Genomic DNA, 26,573 nt, shown 5'->3' with positions numbered 1-26,573 from the left:
TTCTGAGGTCTGTAGCACTTTGGGTGGAAGGTTTCTCCACGTGCATCACAGTTTTGCTTTGTAGCATGGTGCTGTCACCATTGAGCCAACAGAACACAAAGCAGCTGTGGTAATTTTTGTTCTTAGTTGCAGAGATGTTTTCTTTATCATTCTCAATTCCAGTTGCACGTATCATGGCATAAGAGCTACAGTTCTTCAAGATGAAAAATATCTCCTGACAAAGGCAAGTGTAAAAGCCTAAAGGTATGTAAGGAGTTCAGAACTAAACTAACATAGATCTTGAAATTGCTGATATCTGTAACCACTGTTTTGCAACAGCTTTTAATATGTGAAATGATGCGCTGCAGATCATGAATCAATCAAATTATAGTGAAGAGTATGAGATGACAGCATAAAGCAGAGAATGGCAGCAATACCTAGTTTGAACTACTTATCCCTAGGCTGACAGCATTTTCTGTCATAAATCTGCTTGGTTTATAACTAGGCCATAAAACCTCACATCAGGCTGAAATGCAGCAGGATTCTGTAGTTCAAAAATTGTGCATTTATAGTGAAATACATCAGTGATTTGTTAATTAAAATTGCAGTGCTTTAACAGTTATTTACATTTCTTCGGCACTCTTGTAACTTGGACTCAATTTATGTTCCATGTAAATCTGTGTGATCTATTTAAAACGTGCTGTCTCCTTGGCTTCATCAAATTCCTTTTTATATATACAGGTGTGACTTAGAAAATACTCCTTCATAATTTTTGTAATTAGATGGGGGACCTTGCTGAAACTTCACAGGAGATTGATAAGACTAAAGTGAGTTTGGGTTTGTTTTGTTTAAAATATGTGTATGAGGGTAGCAAGAGCATAGAGCTATTAACAGAAACTGAACAAGGAATGAGTTACAATGCTTAGCTTGGCTGTCTTAGGAGATTTAGTGTCCTCACAGTTTATTCCGTGTTTCTTCATATTCTTAATGCTTCCCCATATCTACTTGACACTGAGCAGTCTTGCAGACAGGGAACAAGCCTATGGAACACAGTAGGGTCAGGCAAGTCTCTGTTTCTACAGAATACTAGAAGTGGACCAGTGTACTCTTATCTTTAAATGATCTGATTTTAACAATAACATAGCTACACATCCTGCAGCCCTTGACTGATGGAAAAACTAAGAGCTCTAGTTTAAAATGACAAGATCTTTTTATTATTGTATCAGTAATAAAACAGGGACAGAAGCATCAGAGGACCTACTGTGATCTGTACCACATCTTGCAGTCACATTAGAAACGATCTGTAAATCAGTTTGACAGATTTCATCAATTGGGGCAATATATGCTCCATACACACCCAGTACACATGTTGAAAGGGGTGTTCAAACTGCCATTAGTTCAAAACCCATTCTGTTTTTTAAAGAATGCAGTGAAATCAAGTGGAAGGAATAAAACACCATCAGTGAAAGAAGGAGAGGTAAACACCAGCTGTCAAGAGAAAGGTAACATGCACTTGGCATTCAGTTTGTAAGCTGAGTGGTGTGTACCAGGAAGAACACCAAAATAAAGCTTTTAAGGCAAAATACATTATAGATTCCTACTTTTTGATAGTGGGCAGGGCTGCAGCAAGGCAGTGGCTCTTGGAGACTTGCACTTCACGTTCAGGCAGTATTACAGAGGTGACACCAGTTTGCCCCTGCCAGGACAGTTCACTTTGTCCCCAGAGAATCAGGGTATCTGTGGGGCAGCTGAAGCTATTGCTATCCAGTTTTGGAAAGAGGAAGACCATGGTTTATAAGGGGGTTTAAATGAGAGTGTTTGCTCCAGTTCTGTGCCTCGCCTCTGAGGTTCAGCTTCTTGGATTTAGGTGTTTGAAGGTAGTATCTTTGTTCTAGCTTTTGCACTTGTCTAATGAGAGACACCTTTCATCACCTGAGATATGTTTCATGCAATAGTTACTGATTACTTCAAAAAAATTTGAGATTTGATATTTGTGAAGCAAAAGGAAAAGTAATACTGTAACTGAAATCTTCTTTATTCACAAGCCACATGTAACCCAGTAATTCCCACTGTGATGTTCCATACACAGCATGAGCATTGTCCTTCCCCTTTGTCTTGCAGGGATTCACCATACACATACAGGTATTTCATGGAAAAAAAAAGCAGAGTTTAACTTTGCTCCTCTCAGGAGGACAATTTTGTACTCATGGAACACTTTTCATATCCCAGCTTCAGTGATGATCTTGGGCCAGTGGAAGGCAGAGATTTTTGCAGATGCAGTGCTGCGATCTTTCTGGCTACTATGACTGGTATTGTAGTACTGGTAGTTTACCTTCTCCATTCCAGAAATGTGGTCACATTGTGCTGAGCAGCTGTGGTGTGGTTTGTAGTCTGTTGCCTCAGGGGGGTTGCTGGCAGCCTCTTGCGGGAATACAAGAGGCAAAACAACACAACCCCTCCAGCCTTAGCTTGTCTTCACTGAGAAGCTGCTGCCATGGCCAATGAGGGGTTTGGCTTTTTGGGGATAAATTTTGTTTGCCCTCCTTCCTCCCACCCCTATTTAAAAAACAGCAGCTCGATAGCACAGCAGCAAATCCACATTAATATCAAACAGAATTTTCACTACCATTTTCGTATTAACATAAGATGTTAGAATGTAAATTGAGCTGGATCTGCACGTGGGACCACTCTTGCTGTTAAAGGCTTTAGGCTGGAACAGAGCCCAAAATTCTTAGAAGAAATCCAACATTTCTTGATCAAATATTAATTACATGCCATGTAGAATTATATATTTCAAACAAGTTTTATAAATAAAAAGCTAGGCCTTTCAAACCATCAGCAATATTAATTTTGGATTTAAAAGATTATGAAAGATAAACAACCACATAATTGTGAATTAGAAAAATACTGGCCTAGGTTGCATAAAAACCTCCATTAAATAAATACGGAAAGTTTTCACTATGAAAAGTCAGTGGCATCGTACTTCAAAAAGCCATAATGAGTTAACGGTCCCTTAATGACACTCAGGTTGTGTTTCACGAATCACAAACACACACAGGACGTCAGATGGCCCCAAAAGGTGACAGACTGGGTTCGTACAGTTTAACAGCAAGTACTGGGGGTGTGTGCTGCTCCTCCATGCCATTCCTGACTGCTGCTGCGGGTGTCACCTGCACACCCTGGGACCCTTCTCCTCCAGGCTGCCGTGCTGGCCCAAAGCCCCAAAGGCTGCTGCTGCGGGAGGTGACCTGGCTGGGCTCGGTGTCCGTGCTCAGGCCAGCGGGCTGGCCTCGGGCTGGGCTCCAGGGAGCGGCTCTGGCTGCCAGTCGGGCTGGAAGAAGCGGATGTCGAATGTCCGTGCCCAGTTCTCGAAGACGCGCTTCTCGGTGATGAAGCGGTGGTGGCTGCCCTTGCGGCCCCGCTCGTGGGAAATGTACATTGTGCACTCGTCCGGTCCCAGAGGCTCATAGTAGTGATAAGGTACTGAAAGATGATTAGGATCCCTGTGGAAAAAAGAAAATAGATGGAAGCCCAAGATGTTCTTTCTGGTTGATTGAAAAGATGCTATCTTTAATGAACTGATGGGCTCAAATCCACTTTTTCTCCCAGTTAAACTATGTAGCTGGTTTTTTTCTTGCGTATCTAATACATCAAAATGGGGCAAAGGTGCTTTCTTTGCTTTTTCTTTTGCTCTCCTTTAATCCTCTTCCTCCCAGTTAAATGAAGGACAGCAGTAGCTCAGAAACAAGGGAGAGTGCTGCAGGGTTGTGTAACTACTAGGAAATTTGAAGTAAACTGCTTAAAAGAGATTTAAATCTAGATTGTGATTTGTTAAAGGTCTTGCAGAGGTATTTCCTGAACTGGGGAAGAAAGAGAAGATGCCAGACGGAGGTGGTTATCTGTGTCATGTCAGCTCAGCCGAATGTTCCCAGCATGCTGCGCGAGGTTCTGAGAGCACAGCTTCAGCGAGTGTCTGCACGCCATTTCAGTGCTACAGGCTGCTGCTGCTGGCATTTTAATCAAATGTCTGATGCACAAATGAGTTCTTTATTTTACAACAGCAGCTTTCATGTACCTAAGCTAAAAATTAAAACAGTTCACCCATAGTATCCATCTGACCTTGTGAACTCATTCACATTTCCCAGCGGGAGATAAGTGACTCGTGGTGACACATTGGATATGCCAAACACCAATTAGATACTTAGGATAAAGTTCATTTTAGCAGTTCTGACCTCAGTGTTTCCATTCTGAAAATGGCACATCTGTATTATAATAAGCCAGAGCAATTCATTCTCCTTTTGTTTTAATCTCTAAAATTAGAGATGTACCCATGATGGTATTTTACTTTGGGCACAGGTGTTTTGGGCTGACAAGAACTCACACACTCTCTGTGTCATAAATACTGAGAGAGCAAGCTGTCCCAGACAGAATTACCCAATTGTATCCCTCTCTCCCTGATTGCTACCAGCTATTTTGCTGTGGCAGAAAATTTTCCAATATCAGCATTTAGTGAAGCCTTGGAGCTGCTCTGTGTTACAGCCTGAGCTGAACAGGACCCCAGCACAGAGCAAGAAATCTGATACAGATTTAAAGCTGTCAGCTCTAATATACAGTTGATTATTTTCATTTTGAAGAGCTAATATTTAAGGTCACTTTCAATTAAATGCATCCACAATCTGTCAGTAGTCTGTGCTGGTCATTATTTTTACTGTGTAATTCTGTCACCTACGCAATTTTCTAATTTTTCTTCTTTTGCCATTATCCATATTGTATATGCAGAGTAATGTATGATATTTCTGCTGCTTTCCATTTGTGCCTTAGATTAACGTTTTAATTCGATCAGTCTGCCTTCCTTGTAACACAACATGGTGATCAATCTTACAAGACCAGAACAACAATAAAATTACATTTCTAGAATAAGATGGATTCTAAACTTATTAAATATATTCTCACTGGAATACATAAGAGTAAAACAAAATCCTTCATCACCTCACCTACAGAAAATGTATTTGTAATCTAAAGCTGCCCTTCACATAGAAATTTATTATTTCTAAACTACAACTATTAGAACTCAATCTTCAATTAATTTTTCACTTTTTTGATACATTGGACCTCTTATTGTTGCTTAAATGAATCATTTGTATGGTGACTATAAAAATCTAATAGGATACATTTTCATGTGATGTGTTTGTGTTAAGAACTACTAAACAAATAGGCCTCTGCCTCTTATTTAGACTGCTCTTCCTTCTTGCACTAAAGCTGGATTTTATTCTTGGGTCCTCAACCTGTATTGCTTGGTATAAATTTACTGCTTTTAAGTTAGGATTAGTAAAGTTGAAATCGTATCTCCAACAGACTTGGGAAAAATGCAGCCCCAGCTAAGGGGCAAAGTGAGCCCCTCAGGCTGCAGGTCCCTCCAGTCAAGGTGTTTTTGAAGCCAGGGATTCCACATTCCATGGAAGGCTCTGAACTAACACCAGTGTGTCCTGAGTGGATGTCCTTAGCTCCTGCCAGGCTGTACCAGCTCACTGCATCCTGTGCACCATGCCACCAGAAACAGCCCAGAGGGACCTGGTGCACAGGGCCTGGCAGGTGAGAGAGCAGGAGCTCAGGGCAGGCAGCCTGTGGGGCTCAGGCCTTGTGTGCAGCTCTGCTGGCTGTTTAAAGGCTAAATTCCAAAAGCTGTCTTTTAGATTTGGAACTCTGAAGGGTATTTACATATGGAGGTCCTTCTCATTTTATGGGAGTCCTGGATTCCCCCAGATTGCATGCTAGTAAGCTTTGGATTTGAATTCTGGCTTGAGTACACCATAACCCAAATTAACTGTGCTGTGTTATCTTCTAACTCTGCAATTAGCTTGTGTCACCAGCAAATGAAATGCATGAGTAATTTCTATACGGAAATTGCTTGCCACCTCATTTATTAACATTAAAACAGATGCTGTTTTATCACTGACTGATACTGGACATTAATCAGTATTTTGTCAGACTCTGCATGCATATTAATAGCACAGCTGGGAGGAATCTCTGGAAGTTCCTCTCTAAAATATCCTGTGCTTCCTGCCTGGTCACCTGCCAGCACAGCACCCGGGGAAGTGCTTGTACCCCTGTCAGTCAGCTACTGTTTGCCACTTGAGTGCACATTTTCCCACAGATGGTATCCACCTACAGCAAAAGCACAACAGAAAAACACAAAAGAAAAAAGGCAGGGAAACCAGGCCACCCCATACCACATTCTGGTCAGCCTCGTTCCCTTGAAATGAAGAGCCATACTAAATCAACCCTCTAAAACTATAGGTAATGACACACTGTGTAAAATAATTCATATTTTGATGTGAGTGAACTGTCATTTATAGGTTGAGTGATGAGCAAGGTGCTGTGTCAGGACCATGAAGATTTCTAGATAATCTTTTGCCTTCTATTCCCAGGATTTCCTTTCCCTGACCTCTATAATTAGTCCTGTTTTCCAAACCATGTATGCATTTTGTTATTAAGCTAATGAGCTGAGGCACATGGACCAAAGAGCAGGACTATCTCACATACAGCTTACAGTTTCTCATAAGCTCCAGGAAATGTAACCAGTAACACTGCTGCTTTGCATTTGAACTGAAAGTGGAGAGAGAGAGAGGTAAGAAAACACTAAAGTATTTCAAATACCAATTTTCAGGTGAATTATCATGGAAAATGACCTGGCAGTCAAATGAGGATTCTTATACAAAAATTATCTGAATATCTGGAACAAAAATTATTCATATTAGTTAAAATAAGGCTCAGAATTAAGTTTTAAATTTTTGGGAGTTCCAGAAGGCCCATGAAGAGGAGAAAAAGAGTGTTCATCTCACTAAGCCCTTGAGTTTTCCTTGTGTGCAGGAGTATCCTGAGACCTGCAGGGAACAAGCCTTTCTGTCCCTGCTGCTCATAATGCCACGGACAGGTGCTGGAATTCCTACAAACTCACTAAGGCTTGTTTTGTCCTTCCCAGCCCTGCTGCTGAGCATACACAAAGGGAAGCAGCAGCCCTGCAGTGCCTTCAGGAATTGTTGTGGTGTCTGGGCACCACTTTCAGGCTGTGCTGAAGGGAGGCAAGAGGAGAATCCAGCATGTCCCAGTTCAGGAGTGAGTGCTGTGCATGCAGGGCTGCCAAAGGGAGTTCTGAGAGGGAAGTGCTTCCCATCTGGAAAGGCTTGGATTGGATCCCTGGGCACTGGAAAAAATACAGCAAGATGGCTTGTCTGTCTTGGACAAAAGTGAGAGAGGTGTGCACACTTCACAAAAATGTTTGCAATGTGCATGGAAGCACAAGCTTTCATCTTATTCCAGAATGCACAAGACAGCATGAGAGCAATATCAAGTCATTAACCCTTACTACAGCATAAATCTGTAGCAAGCAAAGGGGCTTGGAATTACTTATAGCTTTGCTGTAAAGTACTAGAAATTTATAATAATTAGGACACCAACAGTTCAGCTATGAAACTCAGAGTCCAGTGAAAGTAAATAAAAATGAATCTAAAACACAGTGTTCCAAGTAATAGTGACAAATCTTTTAGTCTGTGCTCCAGACTCCTTCACTAAACTATTTTTCCTGCACGGGTGCAAAGCAGTTTGGTTAATGATCTTAAGCTAATAATCTGTAGCAGAATCAACAGCATAAGATTCCTGGTACCTTTGAGGTGTCCTTCACATTACAAATGTGACACTAATTTAGTTCCATGACACTGATCACCACACTCATTACTTATTCCACAAATTAATACTTAAAAATGAATGGATATCTATCTGCTGAAGTTATAAATTTGGTGATACTAATTTCTTGGTGGTTTTTTTTCAGTCTTAATGATTCTTTAGTTGCACAGCAAGTAGGATACCCACACACACACATCTAGCACACACACATTTCAGTTGTTTTGTTGGGACTTTTTGTTTTGATTTTTAAAATTTTAATAGTAGATTCTTATTCTGTCTGACTGAAAACCAGGAAATATGGCTTACAATTACAGAATATTTCTTTCTGCTATTCTGTTCTGTTGCCTTATTTCTTTGATAGAAAGCACTGTTTTAACTTCTTAATGAGTGGCTGAAGAGCCAGCTAAGGTTAACTCTATTTATGGCAAGAAACTCCTTTCACAGATCTTCATGGACAGCTTCTTCCAGGCATGGCAACTACAGTCTTCCCCTTCATCCCCTGGGGAATCAAGCTGAAGTAAAGACATTTCATATTACTTTGACTAAAAAATGACCTTTTCCCTTTTTACAACCAGGTGTGTGTACCTTTATGTTAAGATTTTTTAATGCAGGCTGTAAGAACAATTACATCTTTCACTGGCAGGACTGATCTACAGCCTTTCTTGTGATATAATTTAAGTCCATTTGATTTCAGTGTATTGATTCTATGAAAGCCTTTTATATGCTCTCAGTGACATTTTTAGTCTCTCTCAAAACAGTTTTTTTGGGTTTAGCTGGCTATTTAAAATAAGTACCTAAACTATTCTGACTTTGTCTGAAAAGTGAGGATTTCACATTATTTTGCAGTAAAATGCTGTCTTCTGTATTTTTAGATCATCAATTTAAGAATTACTTCCATGTGCCATGGGAATACAGCCACTTCTGGAGTAAGACAGACCAGCCACTTACAGAAACTGAAGTAGTATGTGTTGGCCAACTGAGATGACAGAGGAAGGAGATGCTGTGCCTCTGGAAGGTATTTGTTGTCTGGCATATCTGATCTAGTTTGCAATTATCCCTGGAGAATTCATGCTGAAGTCTGCCAGTACATCACAGCATTTATCATCAGTATTTTGTTATAATTTGTAGAAATTTTCACAAAGTGGAGTTTAGTGTTGACATTTTATGCTGTGATTTCTTTGGGGATTTCTACAACGTGCCCAAGACAAACGCAGATTCCTGAACGATTGTAAGTGCTCAGAGCAAAGTCAAAGCAGTCCCATTCTTGGAGACTAACCCAGCACTGCAGCCTTGCCCTCCACACCCCTGAAAGGCATCCAGAATTACCCAGTGAACCAGACCTGAGACAGATCATGACATTTGCAATAGAAAATTCAAGCAAGTACTTCTTGGTGAGAGGGGTTTGTGAGCCGGTGATGAAAAGCTGCACTGAGGCCTCGTTCCAGACTGGCTCCAGCTCTTCCCGGGTCACCCAGCAGGACAAATGGGATCAGCACCAGCTATGGGCAGGAACCACTCAGTGCTGGGCTACTGCTGGGTGGGCAGGTGAGACTTATACTGATGTAATACAAATTTGTCTGTGTTCATACTGGTATCTTGTGGCTAATGTAATTTTGGTCTAGCACTAGAAGTTCTGGAGCCTCTCCCTGTGTCACTGAACCCTAGTGGGAAAAACTTAACCAGGACCTGGGCTCTGTCCTGAGCACAGCTGGAGAAAGAGCGGGGCTGGAAAAGGGCTCAGGCTGTTCTGTGTACAGCAGCTTCCAGTGGCACAATTGTGCTGCCTCTGCCTCCTGGGACCCGCCCCTGCCACGCCCAGAACGGGATCACAGGGCTGATGCTCCGGGGCCAAATTCACGGGGACAGGTTTCCATTTAGGAAGCTGCAAGATTGGCATTCATGTGACAGAGGTACAATAATGTTAATTTGAGTTGCACAGAAAGTTCAATTTAGAAACTAGTCACTGTGAGAACACTGTTCCTCTATTAATTTGGGGGGAACTCGAAAAACAAATTGAAAGTAATGTTTTCCCGTACTTCTTTCTTCAGATTAATTTCATGCCAATTATTGCACTACTTTTAGCTGATAAATATTCAGAGACTAAAAGAAAGCAACAAGATGGATTAATTCTCCCACAGTACAAACAAATTTTAAAAATATTTTATATAACATAATTAAATGCTGTTTGTTGTTTTCAGAATGAGATCATGGGACATCTAATTAATTGCTTTAAGAGGACTGAAGACTTGTTGCAGAGGAAAAAGATTAAAAGATTCAGATATTTATCTGTAACATTAACTTTGTTGGCTAATAATGATTCTAAAATAAATCCTACCTGCAGAAATCCGGTGGCACCATGCCATAAACATTTATCCTGTCACAGAGCTCTAATGCGATAGTCATTGTGAACCAGCCCGTGCTAAGCCAAGTGTTGGATATCTTCCTGAAAGCAAAAACATAATTAAGTTTCTAAGCTGGCAAATAATTCTTGAGATTTAGTTATTTATTTATTTATTCATTCATTCATTCTGAAGCAATTTCTTGGTATTTTCTTCATTCTTGTAAAAGGCTTTGAAAACTGGGCAATGAAGACTACTTAGCTCGTCCATCTTTTAATGATTTTTCTGGTGCCTCCTGTCAGTGGAGTAATCTGAGCAGGAACTTTCCTTGCTGTAATTAATTTTAGGCACAGCAACATTCATATTTAGCTGACCTTTTGACTTGGTTTCTAGAAGCTCCCAGCCCTGCACTGACTGCTGGTAGGAAACTCTTTAGGCAGTTGCAGCTCTGACTGTCCCATAGCCAGCCTGGGAAATCTTCGTGCTCGGAACCAGCCCAGGTGCCATCCCTGCCCGAGGGGAGCCTGACAATGGCAGTGACAGCGCTGGAAGGGAGCCCTTAAGGCAGCACCTCTCCTGCCTTCACTGCAGGCTGGGACATGGCTTTAAAAGAAGCTCAACTGATCTCAGTATTAATTAGGCAAAGTAGGAGATACCACCCTGTAACTGCTCACAGATGTAAGGGATTTAAAAGTTGTGTTTAAATTTTGCTGTATCAAGCATTCTTATCTGCAAAGGTTCACTCAAAGGTCTCCTTTCAAATGCTACTAAAGAATAAGACAGAACTGTCCCTAATGGCTCCTCCTCAGCTAGGAAAGTCCTGCAGGAACAAGTTCAAGCTTGTGTTACCTGCAGCCCAACGAGTCCTCAGATCCCTGCTGACAGCCTGTCACAGTGACAGGCTCTCCCTTCATCTCCTGCTAAAGGTGAGGCACCAGGGGAGAAGTGCAGGCTCTGGGAAGGCCTGGGCACACCACCTGAATACCTGAATGTATTCACGTAGGACCTACATTAATCCCGTTCCCCCACACCTGTATCTGCCAGATACCTGTGAAACTTGGTCACAGCCCCCAAAAAAGCACAGCAGAAAACATGAGGTTCTCTTCAGAGAAGTCACCAGGAAATCCCAGGTCCTGGCCCAAGTTCCAAGGCCATCTTTTACAGTTTGCCCAGTGATAGCAGGATGGAACAGTCTTGGAAGCAGGGACCTGAGGCCACAAAAGCAACTGCAAGAAAGTGCCAGCAATCACAAACATCTAATTCAGCTGACAGGAGCCACCACACAGCTTCCCAAGCTAATGCCAAACAAGCTGGTTCCAAGTAGGTCACCTACAGGGCAGTAGGAGGAGATGTTTTGAGCACTGTCAGATTGAGGAATGTCTTGTACCAAGGTTTCCCATTTCCTCAGGGAATCAGACTACTACAAGGAAAAAAAAAAGTGGTGGTGTCTGTGCCAGCTGCTTAAAAGACACTTCTAAACATAAGGGAATTCTATGACTAAATATGCCTGGAGGATGCTGAGGAGCCTAGGTAATTTGTCCTGTCCTTACTGGATCACCTGGTGATGTTTAAACTCCCAAAATACACATTTTTATTGCTCCTGACACACAGACTTTCAAGCTAAGCTAGCATTTGGAGAATGACATGTTATAAGCATCTCATTACTTCCAATTATGGGGCCTTATTTATTTTCTGACTGTTCACTGAAGCTTGGGTGGGGGTGTGGTGTAGTTTGTCACAATGTCATGGCTGGGTCATAAGCTGAATGGAAGCCTTCAGGCATAGCAAAAATATAAAACAGTGAGAATTTCTGGCTCAAAATTATTAGGAAAAAGAATGGTAGGGAAAAGCCTAAAAAATTTACTTCTCTGCCACCTGAGAGTTTCTGAGCTCTGAATCACTAGATAATTCAGGAACATGTTCAGGCTAAGAGTGCTCTGGAGCTTGCACAAGTCCACTGCTCCAGGTGCCCAACACTTACATTCCAAAACCAAAGGAACAATTGCAGCCAGACACAACCAAAGCTTTGCAAAGGTCAGGACACCCAGCTAGGCTCTCTGCTTTATTTGCTGGGTTAGCTTCCTATCTGCTTACACACACTTAGGCTGTCATTTAGTGTTTTCCAAAAACAGGAAAACAACTGAATAAACTGGCTTAGAAGCTGAATAATCAAATAAAAATTCAAAAATTCATTCAAGTACCACTCTGCCCTCTTTAAATACCATGTCTGTAGGACAGCAACACAGAAACAGGGTTACAGTGTCTTGCATTTCCTAAAAGATCTGAGCAAGAGTCCAACAAAAGAGTACTGTTTTTATACCTAATCAGCAGTAATGAGAGAATATGAAGAACTGTCATGTGCTTATTAGGGGAAATTATCAGATATTCTTTTATATGATGAACTAACACACTGTGCTGATAATTCTGTAGTGCACACTAAATTACAATTAAAGGCCTTTCTGCTCCACCAGAATCTCATTTATAATCTCTTTGGAAATACTCTTCCTGCAGTTATTTCATTTATGCTGCTTTTATCTAATTACTATAATATTGGTCCTGAATCGTATTTTCTTAATGTACCCTTATTCAATTATAAAGTTATTTTCAAGTACAGTTACTTTATAATGCCAAATATATTGCTCTGCAGCCTTTGTCTTTCACCATGCTATCTAACTGGCAATGTTTTCTGAAGGTTTTTCTTAATTTCAGAATAATTTTTTTCCAAAAAACACAGTACATCCAATTACCTTTCTTCTCATCATTTTCAAGATGGAAATGAATAGTCTGATTCTTGCAGCCTTCAATCATGCTTCTCTCTCCCTCCTTTGTTTTTTGTAGGCACTAATGTCAAGAGCTCAGCAGAAACCCCTTGGGGAACAGCAGCATTCTGGGCTATACAATGTTCTGCTCCTGCCCCCACATGTACCTGAAGTTTTTCCCTAACAAATTATTTTCCACCCATGTTTCTTTACATTTTTCCTTTCTTCTGTGCAGCCTATTCATTTATTTTCATCTCCTGTTTTAATCTTCTTAGCCCTTCAATTATGCTTCTGTGCCCTCTAAAGGAGTGGTTCATTCAGAGCAGAGCCTGCAGTTTATTAAAAACAACAGGGCCCGTTCCTCAGGCTGACTTTTGCTGGCATCTGAGTGCCCTTAATTCACACTGGGAGTTCAGGGTGCCCATGACTGAGTTCTTTCTAAACTTGTTACAATGTCATTAATGGCTCACATGCCTTGAGAATATTTCAAGACGTGAGCCTGGTGCCTGTTCAGAAAAAGAAATGCTTTCATCACACTCACTACAGGCCTCTGGCTCTGGATGGGTGATGCAGAACCAGAAAGAGCAGCTTGCCTGAAATTGCACAGCATGTATCAAAAAAAGAACAGGATCCTGGCAGTGTCAGGAAGGAAGGGGACCCTGGCTCCCCACGGCAGAACTGAAGTTCTGAGAGTGAAACAGGAAGGGAAGCTGTTCCTCAGAGCTGGGGACAGCACATGATCCTGCCCTGGATCACCAAAAGCACAGTCCAGGAAAGGAGGTGGCAGTGTGCATTCCTTGTGTCTAGGGCCTCCCCCTGGGGCTCACGATGGCCAGGTCAAAGTGCAGCTGTTGATTTTCATGCCTTTGTAAATACTAAGCACACAGATAACCCTCTGCACATTTCTTGATGGGCTCAAATGCTTAATTCACCTTCTCACTTTGCTTTACTCTGGAAAACACAAACACATCGTAACTGGCAGGGTATCTCCCCTTGTTATCCTTCATTCTTGTTCTGGCAGAGACCCAAATACATCAACTGGAAGATGAAGAGAAGAACCTTTAACGTTACAAAACTGACCAAGTTTCTCTGCACTCTAGTTTGAGCTTGAGTCAGCCACAAACTCAGATCCACTATAACTGAACAGAGCTCTGCAAGCAAACCCTGTGGGGTGTGACAAAGGCAGCAAATGCCAAGCAAACGTTGCCTTCAGCTAAGAGGGTACAACAGTTTCCTCCAACACTGGGTCTGCCTTTCTCATGTAGCCCAGAAAATGAGATCTGTGCTCGAGTCCACAACAGGATCGATCCCTGTTTGAGCTTTGGTGTGTATGTTTTGTATTTGTAAGGTAGAACATCTGACTGTGAGTTACTGCACAATAAACCTACCTCTTCATTTGTATCTAAGTGGGGACCCTGTGCCATTTTTTACAGCAGCATATTTAATAAGTAAAAAACCAGAACTTCATTAAAAATAAATGCCTTTCGTGCTGGGAAGTCTTTAGTTTGAATGCCCATTTTCAAACATTATATGTGAAAATACTCAAGTACTGCAGTGGGTCACTTACTACAAATTTGATTTGAAGATCAGCCTACAAGTCTCATAAACAGTCTCATAAAGATGTAACTATCATAATAACTTTCCATTTTCCAGTTGCAAATGTAAGATGAACTGTTCTGAAGCACCTAATGTATGACTAATGTTTATTTGTTTTAGAAGAAGCTTTACAGCTGCAATGTTCCAAAAATGCTTAAATTCAATAAACAGCCATTATAATTCACTGAGTGGTGGCATCTCCTATATAAGAAAACATAACCTATCCATTCTAATTTTTCAGAGTGAGTGAAAAAAACTTTAATGTATATTACCCCAAAGTGAGATTTAAACAGTTCCTGCCTCCTTGACTCTATAAACATTACATCCAGACTCTGGTATTCTAGGCTGATGAGGCAGTACTCCATACAAATCATTTTTGATGCGTATTTTTTACTTATGTTGCCAGTGATGTTATTTGGCATGCCATGCCACATTACAACTCACGAGGCAGAGGATTTAATGGGCAGGATTGTCCCTCTGAGCAGATCTGAAATTGGTATATATCAACTGCATTATTTTACTACTCTGACACCCCTAGGTGTATCCATGTAAGTTCTCACCTGTCTTTTCCAGTCTCCCGTTTAAAAAGGTCATCAAATTGAAGCATCTTGTGGCGAGAAATCATATACACTTTCAACTGAGGCAGAATCTGGTTCATCAGCTGCAGGTTATTGTACACCAAGCCTTTGCCATCTCTCCTCATATAGCTGCTCGGGCCCCAGAAGATGAACACGGCGCCGTGGCTCATATTTAAGAGTTCGTTGCGGTTCCGCAGGATCCTCTGGATGCTGGAGTGCGCGATGACCCGCAGGCTGGTTTTGTTGCCCACGTCGCTGCCGTAGCCGCGCGTGGGCGCGTCGTTCATGCGGATGACGCACTCGCTCTCGTCGATCCTGCGGCCCTGCCTGCTGCCCAGGAGGTGCCCGGAGCTGGTGACCAGCGCGCAGCTCCTGCAGTGCATCTTCAGCGGCTGCAAAGACACACGCACTGCACAGTCAGCTCAGACTCCTTCCCTGTCCCTGCACAGCTGTGCTTTACACGTTCGTGGCGTCTTGCACAGCAAAAACCTCAGAGCAATGTGCAGAAATCTCTCCCAGCAGTCTGCCCGAATAGCTGGGGAGCCATTACCTGTACGTATTTGGGGGGAATATGGTGTAGGTGTACAGCCCTTAGAGTTCCTGTGTGGAGCCAAGCCCATTGTGTAAATCATCCTTTCCACTACTGCTTCAAAAGCAGAAATCACAACAGCCTCTCTACTCTTCCCAGCTGCTTAGGATTGTACTTTTTCCACTTGCTATAACAGCTATAATTACAGTATTTTTTATTCTTCCACTTCCTTTTTTTTTTGTTTTCAGGAAATAATAAATCCTAAGTCTTCATAAGGTCATATGTGAATAGCTGTTCAACCCTGGGGTCAGGACAGTTTGCTACAGGAAGAGATTGATACCCTGGCCCAATGCTTCCATGCGATTTGCAAGTTGTGCCACAACCACTGTGATGCTCTCGCACCTCTTTTATGGTTCAACAGTCAAGGCTGGTCAGTAATGTCTGTGTGTATTTTACATGACAGTGAGTTGTGCACTGAACTTCTGCTACCTTGTCAGGTCATGTTTGAAAGTTACTCAGTAAAATGGAATGGGAGGTGCCTGTTCAGTGAGTGCTGACCTAATGGAAGCAGAAGAGTAAAACAAAGCTTTCATGAAAATGAAAATGCCTGATAAATCATGTTACTGAAGTATGCCGCCACCACAGGTATCAATTATAGAGGAGTATGTGTCACTATCTACTGCTCAGCCTGAGAACTAAAAGGAGCAAGGGCTAACAGTATTCCCAAAGTGCTACTTTCTAACAAGAATGCAATAAACTGTGAGATAAAGACGGTCTGAGGGTGTGCCTTGGTAGGCCTCCAGGAAATAGTATCTTGCACTTGGTGTGCATCTTAGTGTCTTTGAAAAACAACAAACAATGACAACAAAGCAAACAAACAACAATGCCCACCCACCCCCTGAAAAAACCCCAAACCAGCCCAACAAAAAAACCATCAGAGAAACCCCTGGCACAGAGAGTGAACTGCAGTTGCTGGATCATTCTGATTTACACGTATACAGGAATCCAATGACTACATCAGTCTGCAGTGAGGCACAGCTTAAAACTCTAAAGCTGAAAAGGATGCAGGATGAGGTTTGACACAATCTCAGGCCCCTGTTTGAAAAAGCTTTGGCCCTGAGTACTTGATGGGAGTGCTTTACTGTAGTAACGTGGTTTTAATTTTGAAGGTATTAAGTGGCTACAGTTACAGTCTCAGATTCTTTTTTTCTGTGAGACTAGTTCATGAATTCTTAATGCTTTTTAATTAAAGAAAAAGTAAGAAAAAGTATACAATCTGCACAGTGATTCAACCAGTAAGCCTTGTATCTCCATCTCCCGCAATAAACAAAGTCCCTTTCACATCTGTGGACTATAATGCAGAGTTAATGGTATGGGTGAAAATGTTCATGCCTTTGTGAGCCAAGGTTCCTAATGTAGTATTTACATGCATTTTCCTTTAAGCTTTCATTTGCCACTTTGATGAATTACCTAGTGAAAGGCTGTAAGGTGAACTAGCTGCTCCACCACCATGCTTGGGAAAGCAAGACAAGGTGCTAATGAGGTTAAAGGAAATGTAGTCAGCATCGATGTTAACTCACACAGGTTTGAATATCCACATAGCAAGGCATTTTCACCTAAACAATCTCTGCTGGTTTCTCGCCTACTGAGCTACAACTTCCTTGCTTCTTTAAAAAAAGCCTGCCACAGAATCCATCAATCGTTAGGAAACAAGGGAGCAGAGCTGTGGAAACTTGGGGAGGGGTCTGAGGCTACCTAATGAACATTAACACCCCCCAGAACATCTGTCCAGGATCTTGTTTGAAACATGTTGCTTCTGGGAAAAAGTCTTTAGACTGAAACAGTCAGGTATTGCCCAGCCACTTCCTGAATGATGCATGGGGCCTGAGCCCTTGTAGCTGCTCTAGGCAAGTAATTTTCAGTTGCCTCACTCAGATTCCTTCAGCTGAAGTCTACAAAACTCGCACCTAAAAATTATCCGAGGAATTCACAGGGAACAGCCACAACATTCTCACACCAGCTGTTTATAATGCTTTGACAACAGTGAGAGCAAGGGGGGAAAAATGCCATTGGCTGTAATATCATCTCACTGGGAGGCAGCAGTGGCACCAGAAATGTCATCTACTTAAGCAATAATAATGGAAGCACAAGGCAGTTCTTTGGGATTGATGACCAGCTGGAAAAAGTTGATGGCCTGAGAATAACCAGGGGCCATTAAGCCAGAAGAACATTAACTCCAGAGAAAACGCTGTTACAGTAATTATTACAGTGATATTTTGGAAAAAAAAGCCAAGTGAAAAGAAAGCAAACCCCATGAAATATGAGTTATATTTCAGGAGCCTTGCTTCAAAAGGGCTAGGGTGAGAGGTAGGTGAGTTTTATAGCATCTTGTTAATTACTTTGAAGTGTAACACATCATGCATGTAAAAGCTGCTGACATTGAATCGTACCCATTGTTAATAAGCAGCCACAGTTCATGTGTACCTGAACTCCATGGACAGCACCTTTGTGACAGGGCAGAGCACTGCTACAACACAGCTCAGGCACCTGGACAGCACATGAGCCAAGTACTGTCCGAAAAAATTGCCCAAATCACCTCTCAGTTCCAGTCATCTCAAGACACTCATGGAGAGAGAACAGAGGTTACAGTACAATAAGTTCACCAGCTGATTTGCCCCAGAAGATGGCAATCAGCTGGTGCTTTTCAAGGATAGGTGGGCTATCCCAAGGGAATGAAGGCTGCAGGGGAACTCTGTCATGGGATAAACCTCATAACAGCACCTTTGTCCTCTAAGTGCAGCTTTGCACAGCTACAAGTATTCCCACAGGCCAAACTGACTCCTGGCAACTCCAACTTCCAGAGATTAGCCCAGAAGTGCTGCTGCTCTATCACAAATGCCTGTTTTGGTTAATGAAACAAAAAACAAAGCCACGGTTGTTTCTGTATTTTCCAATTTGAGGTAATTTGCTCTGTTATTGACTTTAAAATCTACATTGTCCAATGATCGAAAAATGTTATTTTCAGACACTTTAATGCTCAAATGCTTGAGAAGAATAAATTGAAAAATGTTGTTCCTGATAGAAAATAAGTTATTCTCAGATATAATTATTTTCCTTGTGATGAAATCAAATAATTTTTTTTGCTTATAGAAGTGTCTTGATTTTAAAGCCAAGATTTAGATAAGAAGACAGCTCTTGCCAGTAAAATCACAAACACTGTAAAACACACTTTTTCTTATACTGAATACTTAATGACCTACTTTTAAGACCCCTGGGTTCAGATCACTCCATTATCAGTAGCATAAAAATTTCTGTTCTATAAATAAAAGACAGAGTATTTTATCTTGGCAATGATGACCTGGCCACAACAACAACAAAACCAAATCAAACCAAACAAGCAAACCCGCATCCCCCAAAAAACCCAAACCAAAACAACAAAAAATGACCTGCAGTGAGAACAGCTCTCTACTGAGTTCAGGAACATCAGCATTCCTCATGGAAACATCTGGAAATATCAAAGATGACTTCAAAGTGTATTGGGAGACAAGAGATACCATGAAAGGTTAAAGAATATCCAAAATTGTTTTGGATGGATGACCTTTAACTAAGCACTCGAGACAAAGTACAAAATGTTTCTCTTGCACTGCAAGACCTCAGTTGTTGGCCAGTGTTTGTCTCATGCCAGAGCTGGGATTGGAGGCTGCACAGCTGCTCCTCCCTGCAGGAACCAGCACTGGACTGCATTACTGAACCAACAGCTCCCAAACTGACTGCACAAGTAAAAGCAGTGTTCCAAAGAAGACTGATGTACAGGAAAGAAATCTGTTCCCATGTTTAACTGAATTAATTCAGTTGAATTCAGTATGTTAATGGTTGAAAAAGCACATAAACTCTGTAAGAGCCAGTCTTACTGGTTCAGGAGAAAGTGACCTTAGTCCAGAGCAGCCTTGCTTTCTCTTTCTGTTACAAAGCAGGTGATTTCTTTGGGAGTTTCATGTCTCCCCCACCTGGTGCCCACAGCAGCTTGTGACACTCACTGTAAGTTAACCTCAGTATTTGCTTCATATGTTCCTTGCCTTGTGCACAGAACTTAATCAACATTTCCTATGTGATGCTAATGAACCCCGAGTTCATACCATGGTCAATGCAATTTGTTACTTATGGCTTGCTCTTGATTGCTGCATCAACAGCCACCAGCAAAACCACTAAATATTTAAGGCTTTGCCAGTGATACAATACTTTGTCCTGGCAGCCTCAATTTTTCTTACTTTCTTGTAGCTTTGAGCAGCTCTTATGTTTCTCACAAGCTGCTGGCTGGGAACCACTGCTCTACCAGGCTGGCTGCTCCTTCCCAGTGCTCCTCTCCCAGAGGCTGTGCCCAGCCCACTGCTGGCACATCACAGAGAGCTGAATGCTCCATCTCTGGTGAGCCCCTGTCATTCTGCAGAGCCCAAACTGTAAAGCTGCTCATGCCATTATGTCCATCCCCCATGACAAGCTACATGTATTGTTTCTATCAGTGTGCCTCCTTCTTTAGTATTTAAAAGATTGAAAACTGTAAGGCCAAATCTACTTTTCTTTGAGAGATTCCCAACAACCACCTTAAAGTAGATTAGAAACCCTGAGGCTTCACATTTGCCAAGTAATTTGTGTTCTGTAAGCCAATGCAGCAAACTGTGGGGCTCAAGCTGACTCATTACTGAAGCACAGCTGTGCACTTCAGAAGTGACTTCCACAATGCAAGGACTCTGGGAGACATGATCCTGTGAAAATAATGCAGGTTCCCTGATTATTTTTGGTTTGTAATAGATTGATGGAACAGTACTTTCATAATACTATGAAAGGAATAAAAAAATTAAAAAACAGACAAACAAACAACAAAATAAAAAACCAAACCAAAACCAAATAAAACCAAACAATTAAGCAAACAAAAAACCCAACAAAATAAACCCAACCACACACAAGCTGAAAGAGTTTGCTATTTTTCAAGTCCCTTCTATGAAATGATGCTATCAAGCCAGTCTTCTCTGAACAGTAGAAGTCATTCAGATGCATATTGGAATATTGTAGGTAACACTTCTGTGTATAAGAAGCTGGCGCAAAAAACCCAAACTGAAACACCAAAAGCATGAGAAGAGTTTTCAAGTTCAACCTGCTGAGGTAAATGCCCTTTTAAAGTCTCTGTGAGTTCTGATTTTGTGGTGCTAAATTCGAATCTAAAAGATTATTTTGCTTTGACCATGACATTTTCACATGTGTATTCATACAGGGAGTGTAGTTTAATTTCTACACTCTGCATGTCAGCTCAGACTTCCCCCTCAAGTTTCATAAATTTTGATTATTTAGCTATTATGCTAGATAAGAGCACCTTATGCAGGTACATAATGGTGTCAAAGAGGAGGAAAAAATCCTCTGAGCAAATACATTTATAATTATTGCTGAAGTACACTTTTGCAACATTAGAGAATTTACCATGAAAACAAAACTGCATTATCCACTGAACTCAAAGAAATGATTGCATTCAAAACTATATCCCAGTGACTGATATCACACAAGTAAACAGAAAGGGTTAGGAGATACCACTTGCCCAACATTGTTAATCCTTATGCAAATCCAAATAACAAGCATTTGCAGTGAAACTTTGCAATTCAAAAAAGGTCTGCCTAGTCTGCTCATAGAGATAAATGCATGTCTGTTTAAAAAGATAAAAGATAAAACAATTGAATTTCTTATTACTTCTCTTTGTTTCTTGGGCTGTGGAGCTTGAATATGCAAATATTGTGGAAACATTAGCATTGTCATTTCCCATTGATTCCTCTGAGATGGTTATATAACTGGACTCTGCCTTCAGATACTGGGTAAGACAGTGAAATAGCCAAACTCCAGCACATGCATTCCTCACACTAGGGATCACAGCACCTTATGCTGTATTCTGCCAAGGAATTGATTTTTTTTTTTTTTTTTGCCATGATACCCTCCTGAGGGGCATCTGCAAAACCTGTAGGAAAAACATAATAATCCTATTTTGAAACAGTCCTTGAATCTAATTAAATTTCAGAACATGCAGCTGTATTATGAAGAGGAAAAAAACCCCAACAAATGCACTCCACAAAGCTTTCAGTGGAGCAATTTCCTTAGAAAAAGTCCCGTTAAGCACATTAGTCAATGAAGAGTCTTCTGCTTGTGTGAAGTGTTTTCCGGCACATTAACTCGTTTTCAGGGGACTGCCTGCTAGTCAAAGCTTCCATTAGATTAATTAAAATATGGCTTCTCTCACTGGAAAGAAAAGGCATGAGTTTGGTTACAGGACATTGACCACCTATAGGAACTGAGCCCTTTCTGGTTACATAAAATCCACGAGCAGGAGCAGCAGCACAGGAGATGAACAACAGGGTAACTTTTGGTATATGGGGCACATTTCTCTTCTTACTTTAGGAGCATGATTACCAGGAGCTGATGTTTTCCCCTAAGCCACCTGAAGTGAATATAAGGTGCAACCTTGCAAATTGTCAGCACATATAAAGCTAAGATTTAGAGAGTAGTTTCCATCCTGAAACCTATAAATGTGTCCCATGAGAAAGATTAGTATCAATCATAGGCTTATTGGAGAGGGAGATAGGATACAATGATAACCTGAAGCTATCAACTAGAGTAATGGTCTCAGAAGAAAAAGCAATCAGAGAAAGAAAAGAATATTCTCAGTGAAAGGCAGAACTGGAAAATCAGGCAAGAATGTATCATGTTGATGAACATGAACTGTTATACAAGAGAGAGTATCATATGAACAAAATACAGGCTCTAAAGAAATGGTTACTGCCTAATGTTTATCTTAAAAGGAGTGCAAATAGACATCCATATTACATCAAACTGCTTTACTTTTGTTCTGCAGCTAAAATACTTGCACGGTAATAAAATAAAGCCACAGGCATGGTGTCTTAACTATGCAAATTGTTATCACTGAAGTGTCAGAAAAACAGAAATTATAACGATCTTTGGGAAAAGCATTGGACAGTTTGGAGGTTTGCTTCAGAATGTTTTCACATCAACTTCTCTGCTTTGCTTTGGTATGTTTTGGCAGTTCTTTCCAGTTTAAATACTTCATGTGAGTATGCCCTCATATGCTCTCTCTGCACCTGTCATGGCTATGCAGGATATTTTTTGAGCTTCAAGCTTCACAAGGTCCCTTTTTTAATCTAAACCAGCTTTGAAGCCAGGCATCACTGATCTTTACAGTTTGTGCCTAAGTTTTCAAATTCAAGCACTTTTTTCTTTCTATGGCACTATCTGGCTCATCCAAATGCATCTCAACTCTCACTACAACTATTATCTCTACAAGGCAAGAACGTGATGGGCATTGCAAGGACAAAGCAAGCCTTTCCAATGGTATCCAGTTTTAACAGAACTTAGCACAGCACGCAGAGCCCCTAGAACATATATGAAATATAAGACCAAATATCTAATTTACTAGATTAGAAAGTTACTGACCCCACAGAGAATTTTTGTAAAATATATTTTGTCTTGTATTTCTCTACCTGGTTGAAGTAGAGTAAAATAAAGAATAATGCTCCTTATTCCTTTGAAAGGCCTTTGTTCAAAAATTTCATTCAAATGTCTTTCCTTCAAAATCTGTCAAAAAAACAGCCTCGTGGTCATTTGATTCTCGTGTGGTAGCTCCATGTAATCTTCATCAGCCTGTTTTATGTAAACCAGGCTGTTCTATATCCTCTCACTTCTGTTTCTCTGGCTTAGCAGCACACCAGGAACTAGAGAACAAAATTAAAGAAAGCAGATTTAAACCCTTTCCTTTTCCCCCAGAAGATACTGAATCTGAATTAAAATGTTTTTCTGAGGACGTATGAGATTCGATACTACACAAAGTTGTCCTACCTCCACAGCAGGGCCCAAGGCAGGCTCCATGATCACTGGCATATTGACACAAAAGACAGATGCTGGAAACAGGTATTGGTAGCTGAAGTGGCCAAAACATCCATGTCACTTAGGAGTGACAGGTTGCAGAAACACACTGCAAATTTCTCCCATGCACATATGTAGAAAAGAAAAAGAGAGAGCGTTTTGTGCTAAAGTATTTGTATATTTAGTTTTGGACAAAAACCAGATGCAAAGAAAACATCTTGACGACAGACATATAAACATTTGTGTATCTGCAACTATGTATCACCACAAATTTAACTGATTTTGGAGAACTACATTTGAAAAAGAAACATTTTAATTCAGGGGTCAGCTCTGTCAGTTTTGGGGGTTTTGTTAAAAGGTTTCAAGCATTCAAAATACGTCTCTCCAATTGTTCACTATTACCACAGTCCTGATCAGGAGACAAAAATAAACACATTTATCCAATCAGGATGTTTGTATTGATTCTATTTGTCTGCATGCAGGTTAATATGAAATTAAACACTTTGTAGATGGAAATATTTAGCACCAAAATGAACCTGTCAGAGAGGGTTAATTAGACAATCAAGGACAAGAGCTGGCAGACAAGAGCTGCCAACGTGGCATTGCTGCTCCAAAGAGGTGCTCTTCAGTTTGCAGCAGAATGTCCAAGCTCTGTTCTGTGTGGGTGAAAAGGATGAGGTTAATTGGAATCTCTGGAGGAACCACTGAAAAAGGCTGGCTGGAGAGAAAGGAAGGTCTCCCCCAGAGGAAGGCACCCTGGGCTGCAGGGCAAATGAGAGGAAGGAGCCCTTAAAAAACTGAGCCAGGGAAGAGCTGACAGCAAGCCAGCTAATTACAGGGTGAGAGCAGGGACTGACCTTGCTAGAAGTAAAGTCTATTTCAGATCTGTGTATTTCACAGATATTTAGGGCACTGGCTTGTGGCTGTGGCACAGAAATGCTTTTATTTATGATTTACCCCAAGCATGATTCCCAAGCACTTAGTTCACACTCTTCAGTAATACTCCTTGCTGAAAGATGTAACTGATCTGAAACTGGCAAAATGACGTAACTTAAAATCACAGCTACCTAATGCATTTGGTCAAGGAATTTGAAGTGTAGGAAGAGAGAATGCAGGAGGCTGGTTTAAAACAGATACTACAGAAATCAAGAAAAACGGAATCACCTCTTAGTGAGCAGCAGCAGAAACAAAGAGGTGCAATGTGGAGTCCCAGAGTCACAGGGGATTTCTGAGTGCTTTATACACTTTATCTGCTTTGTATTTTACATTAGTCCTAAATTGTACTCCTTGGATGTGATGTGTCTGTCATTTAAGTGCATTTTACCTGACAGTGGCATTGAACAATTCCTCCTCAGTTCTTCCTGGGTTGGAGGGTAGAGTGTATTTCACTGGATCACTCCCTGTATCCATCTCACAATCGGAACAGGAGGCAAAGAGAAGTCAAAAGAAGGCAGGAACAAAAAGAAAAGACAGGTGGATGCACAGCACTGCTGTCTTTAATAACACTGAATGCACATAAAATTCAGCCCACATTGCTATGATAAGATGGGTAACAGCGTAGTGGGGATGGAAGAATGACAAGGAGAAATGGCAGCACAACCAAGAAGCTCCACGTTGCAGATACTCTTACCAAGTACCTCTCAATCTTTCATTGTTTAAAAGTCACCATTACTGATGCCTTGACATCCGATAACCTGTCAGCAGGAAGTTTTAAATTCTGTAACCAATGTTTGCTTTTCAGGGCTCTGAACCACACCTGGCTGCAGCCCAGGATTCTTCTTTTATGTGAATGAACTTCTGTCAGTTTCCTCAGAGCAATAGGCGTATTGTAAAGCAGCTTTTCTGCACCAGACTTGAAAGTTCATCTTTCCAGCTTTACTGCCCCAAACAATGCTCACCCATCTGAACAACACATTTTTACCAACTCAGACCTTCTCTAGAGCCACAATTTCAACTGTTGGGACAGAGGGCAGGATATTGTCTTCTTGCAAGAGAGAAACACTGGAGCATCAACAGTTTTTTGTATGGGAAATCTGCTGCCCTCATGCCAACAGTCACAGTCCAGCACCCTGGTGCTTCCACTCCTGGCACTTTCTCGGAGCCCTGAGTTGTGCCCACCTTGCTGTGCCCGCCCTGTGCAGGTGAAGGTGCCACCCCAGCCCGGAGCACCCTCAGCAGGGCTCTGGGCAGGGTCCCTGTCCCTGTGCCTGGCCCTCAGAACCCACCTGCAGCCCCCAGCCCTGACACTGATCTCCCCCAGCTGGCACACAGGGGACAATCTGCCAGGAGATGGCACGAGAGCACAATCCTGGCTCAGTCCCAGGCACCGGGAGCCCAGAGAGCCCGAAGAGCTGAGGAGGGACAGCTGGCAACCCGACATCCCGAAAACCAGGGTGGACAAAGTGGGAACTTCACCTTGGGCAGGGCACTGCCTGCACTGTGTCAGCCCTGAATATTTCCCAGACTCGCACAACCGAGGAGAAAAACAGCATCCTCCCAGGAGAAAGGCCAGCTCCTGTCAGCACAGCACAGCACAGCCGGGAGGAGCCTCTGTCCTGGAAACCCACATTTGAAGAAATGCAGCCAAACTCCACTGATGTGTCAGCACTTAATTACAGCTGGAGTGAGCTTCAAATCCTTCCCTTTCTGTTGTGTGTTCTGCTTCCAGGAACACGCACTCAGAAAAAAAAGCAACAGTGCAGGATTTCTACCCCTCTAAAATAATAATCACGCTATAGCCCTACTATTATAATTAAACAGAAATTAATTACATTTTAGAGAAGGGGACAGGTTCCAAAGGCTTAGCTGGTTTCCTTTTTAATTACTGTGTAATATTGTGAACACAGCAAAAATCTTCTTTTTAACATGCTAAATGTGCTGGGGGTTATGTTTGCTTTAACAGACTGCAAAGGATGCTACATTTGCATTTAATTAAAAAAAAGTTATTAAAACTGTTTATTTAGGTTCATTGTATATTTATTTACCATGTGGATGGTTTAAAATCAGAAATAAGATTTTATTTTTTTAACTAGGTGTCAACTGACAACTGGGAGAGCAAATAAAACCAATGTATTTTCAAAAGAAAGTTTGTTAATGCAAAAACATTTGGCCTGTCACAACTAGATTATTTTGAACATTCACCTTTTCCAAAGGAATCAATCTCTATCCCAAAAGCTAAACAGTATGTTACCTTTGT

At 41.4% G+C, this 26,573-nt stretch overlaps 1 protein-coding gene across 1 annotated transcript in view; it reads right to left on the bottom strand.

Moving 5' to 3' along the window:
- Positions 1-3,185: 3,185 nt before the first annotated feature.
- Positions 3,186-26,573, bottom strand: part of ST6GALNAC5 (ST6 N-acetylgalactosaminide alpha-2,6-sialyltransferase 5) — a gene marked incomplete at its 5' end in the record, with an annotated part of 64,634 nt that continues 41,246 nt past the window's right edge. The window contains 3 exons of the mRNA XM_084211403.1: positions 3,186-3,482; positions 9,998-10,105; positions 14,917-15,326. Of these exons, the coding sequence (XP_084067529.1) occupies positions 3,251-3,482; positions 9,998-10,105; positions 14,917-15,326 (750 nt within the window). The 3' untranslated portion in view covers positions 3,186-3,250. The remainder of the gene's footprint in view (positions 3,483-9,997; positions 10,106-14,916; positions 15,327-26,573) is intronic.

This window comes from Fringilla coelebs (assembly GCF_963513975.1).
Source record: "Fringilla coelebs genome assembly, chromosome: 9".
In the NCBI taxonomy this organism is placed as follows: domain Eukaryota; kingdom Metazoa; phylum Chordata; class Aves; order Passeriformes; family Fringillidae; genus Fringilla; species Fringilla coelebs.
The sequence above is the reverse complement of the archived record's forward strand: the minus strand, read 5'-3'. Positions and strand labels throughout refer to the sequence as shown.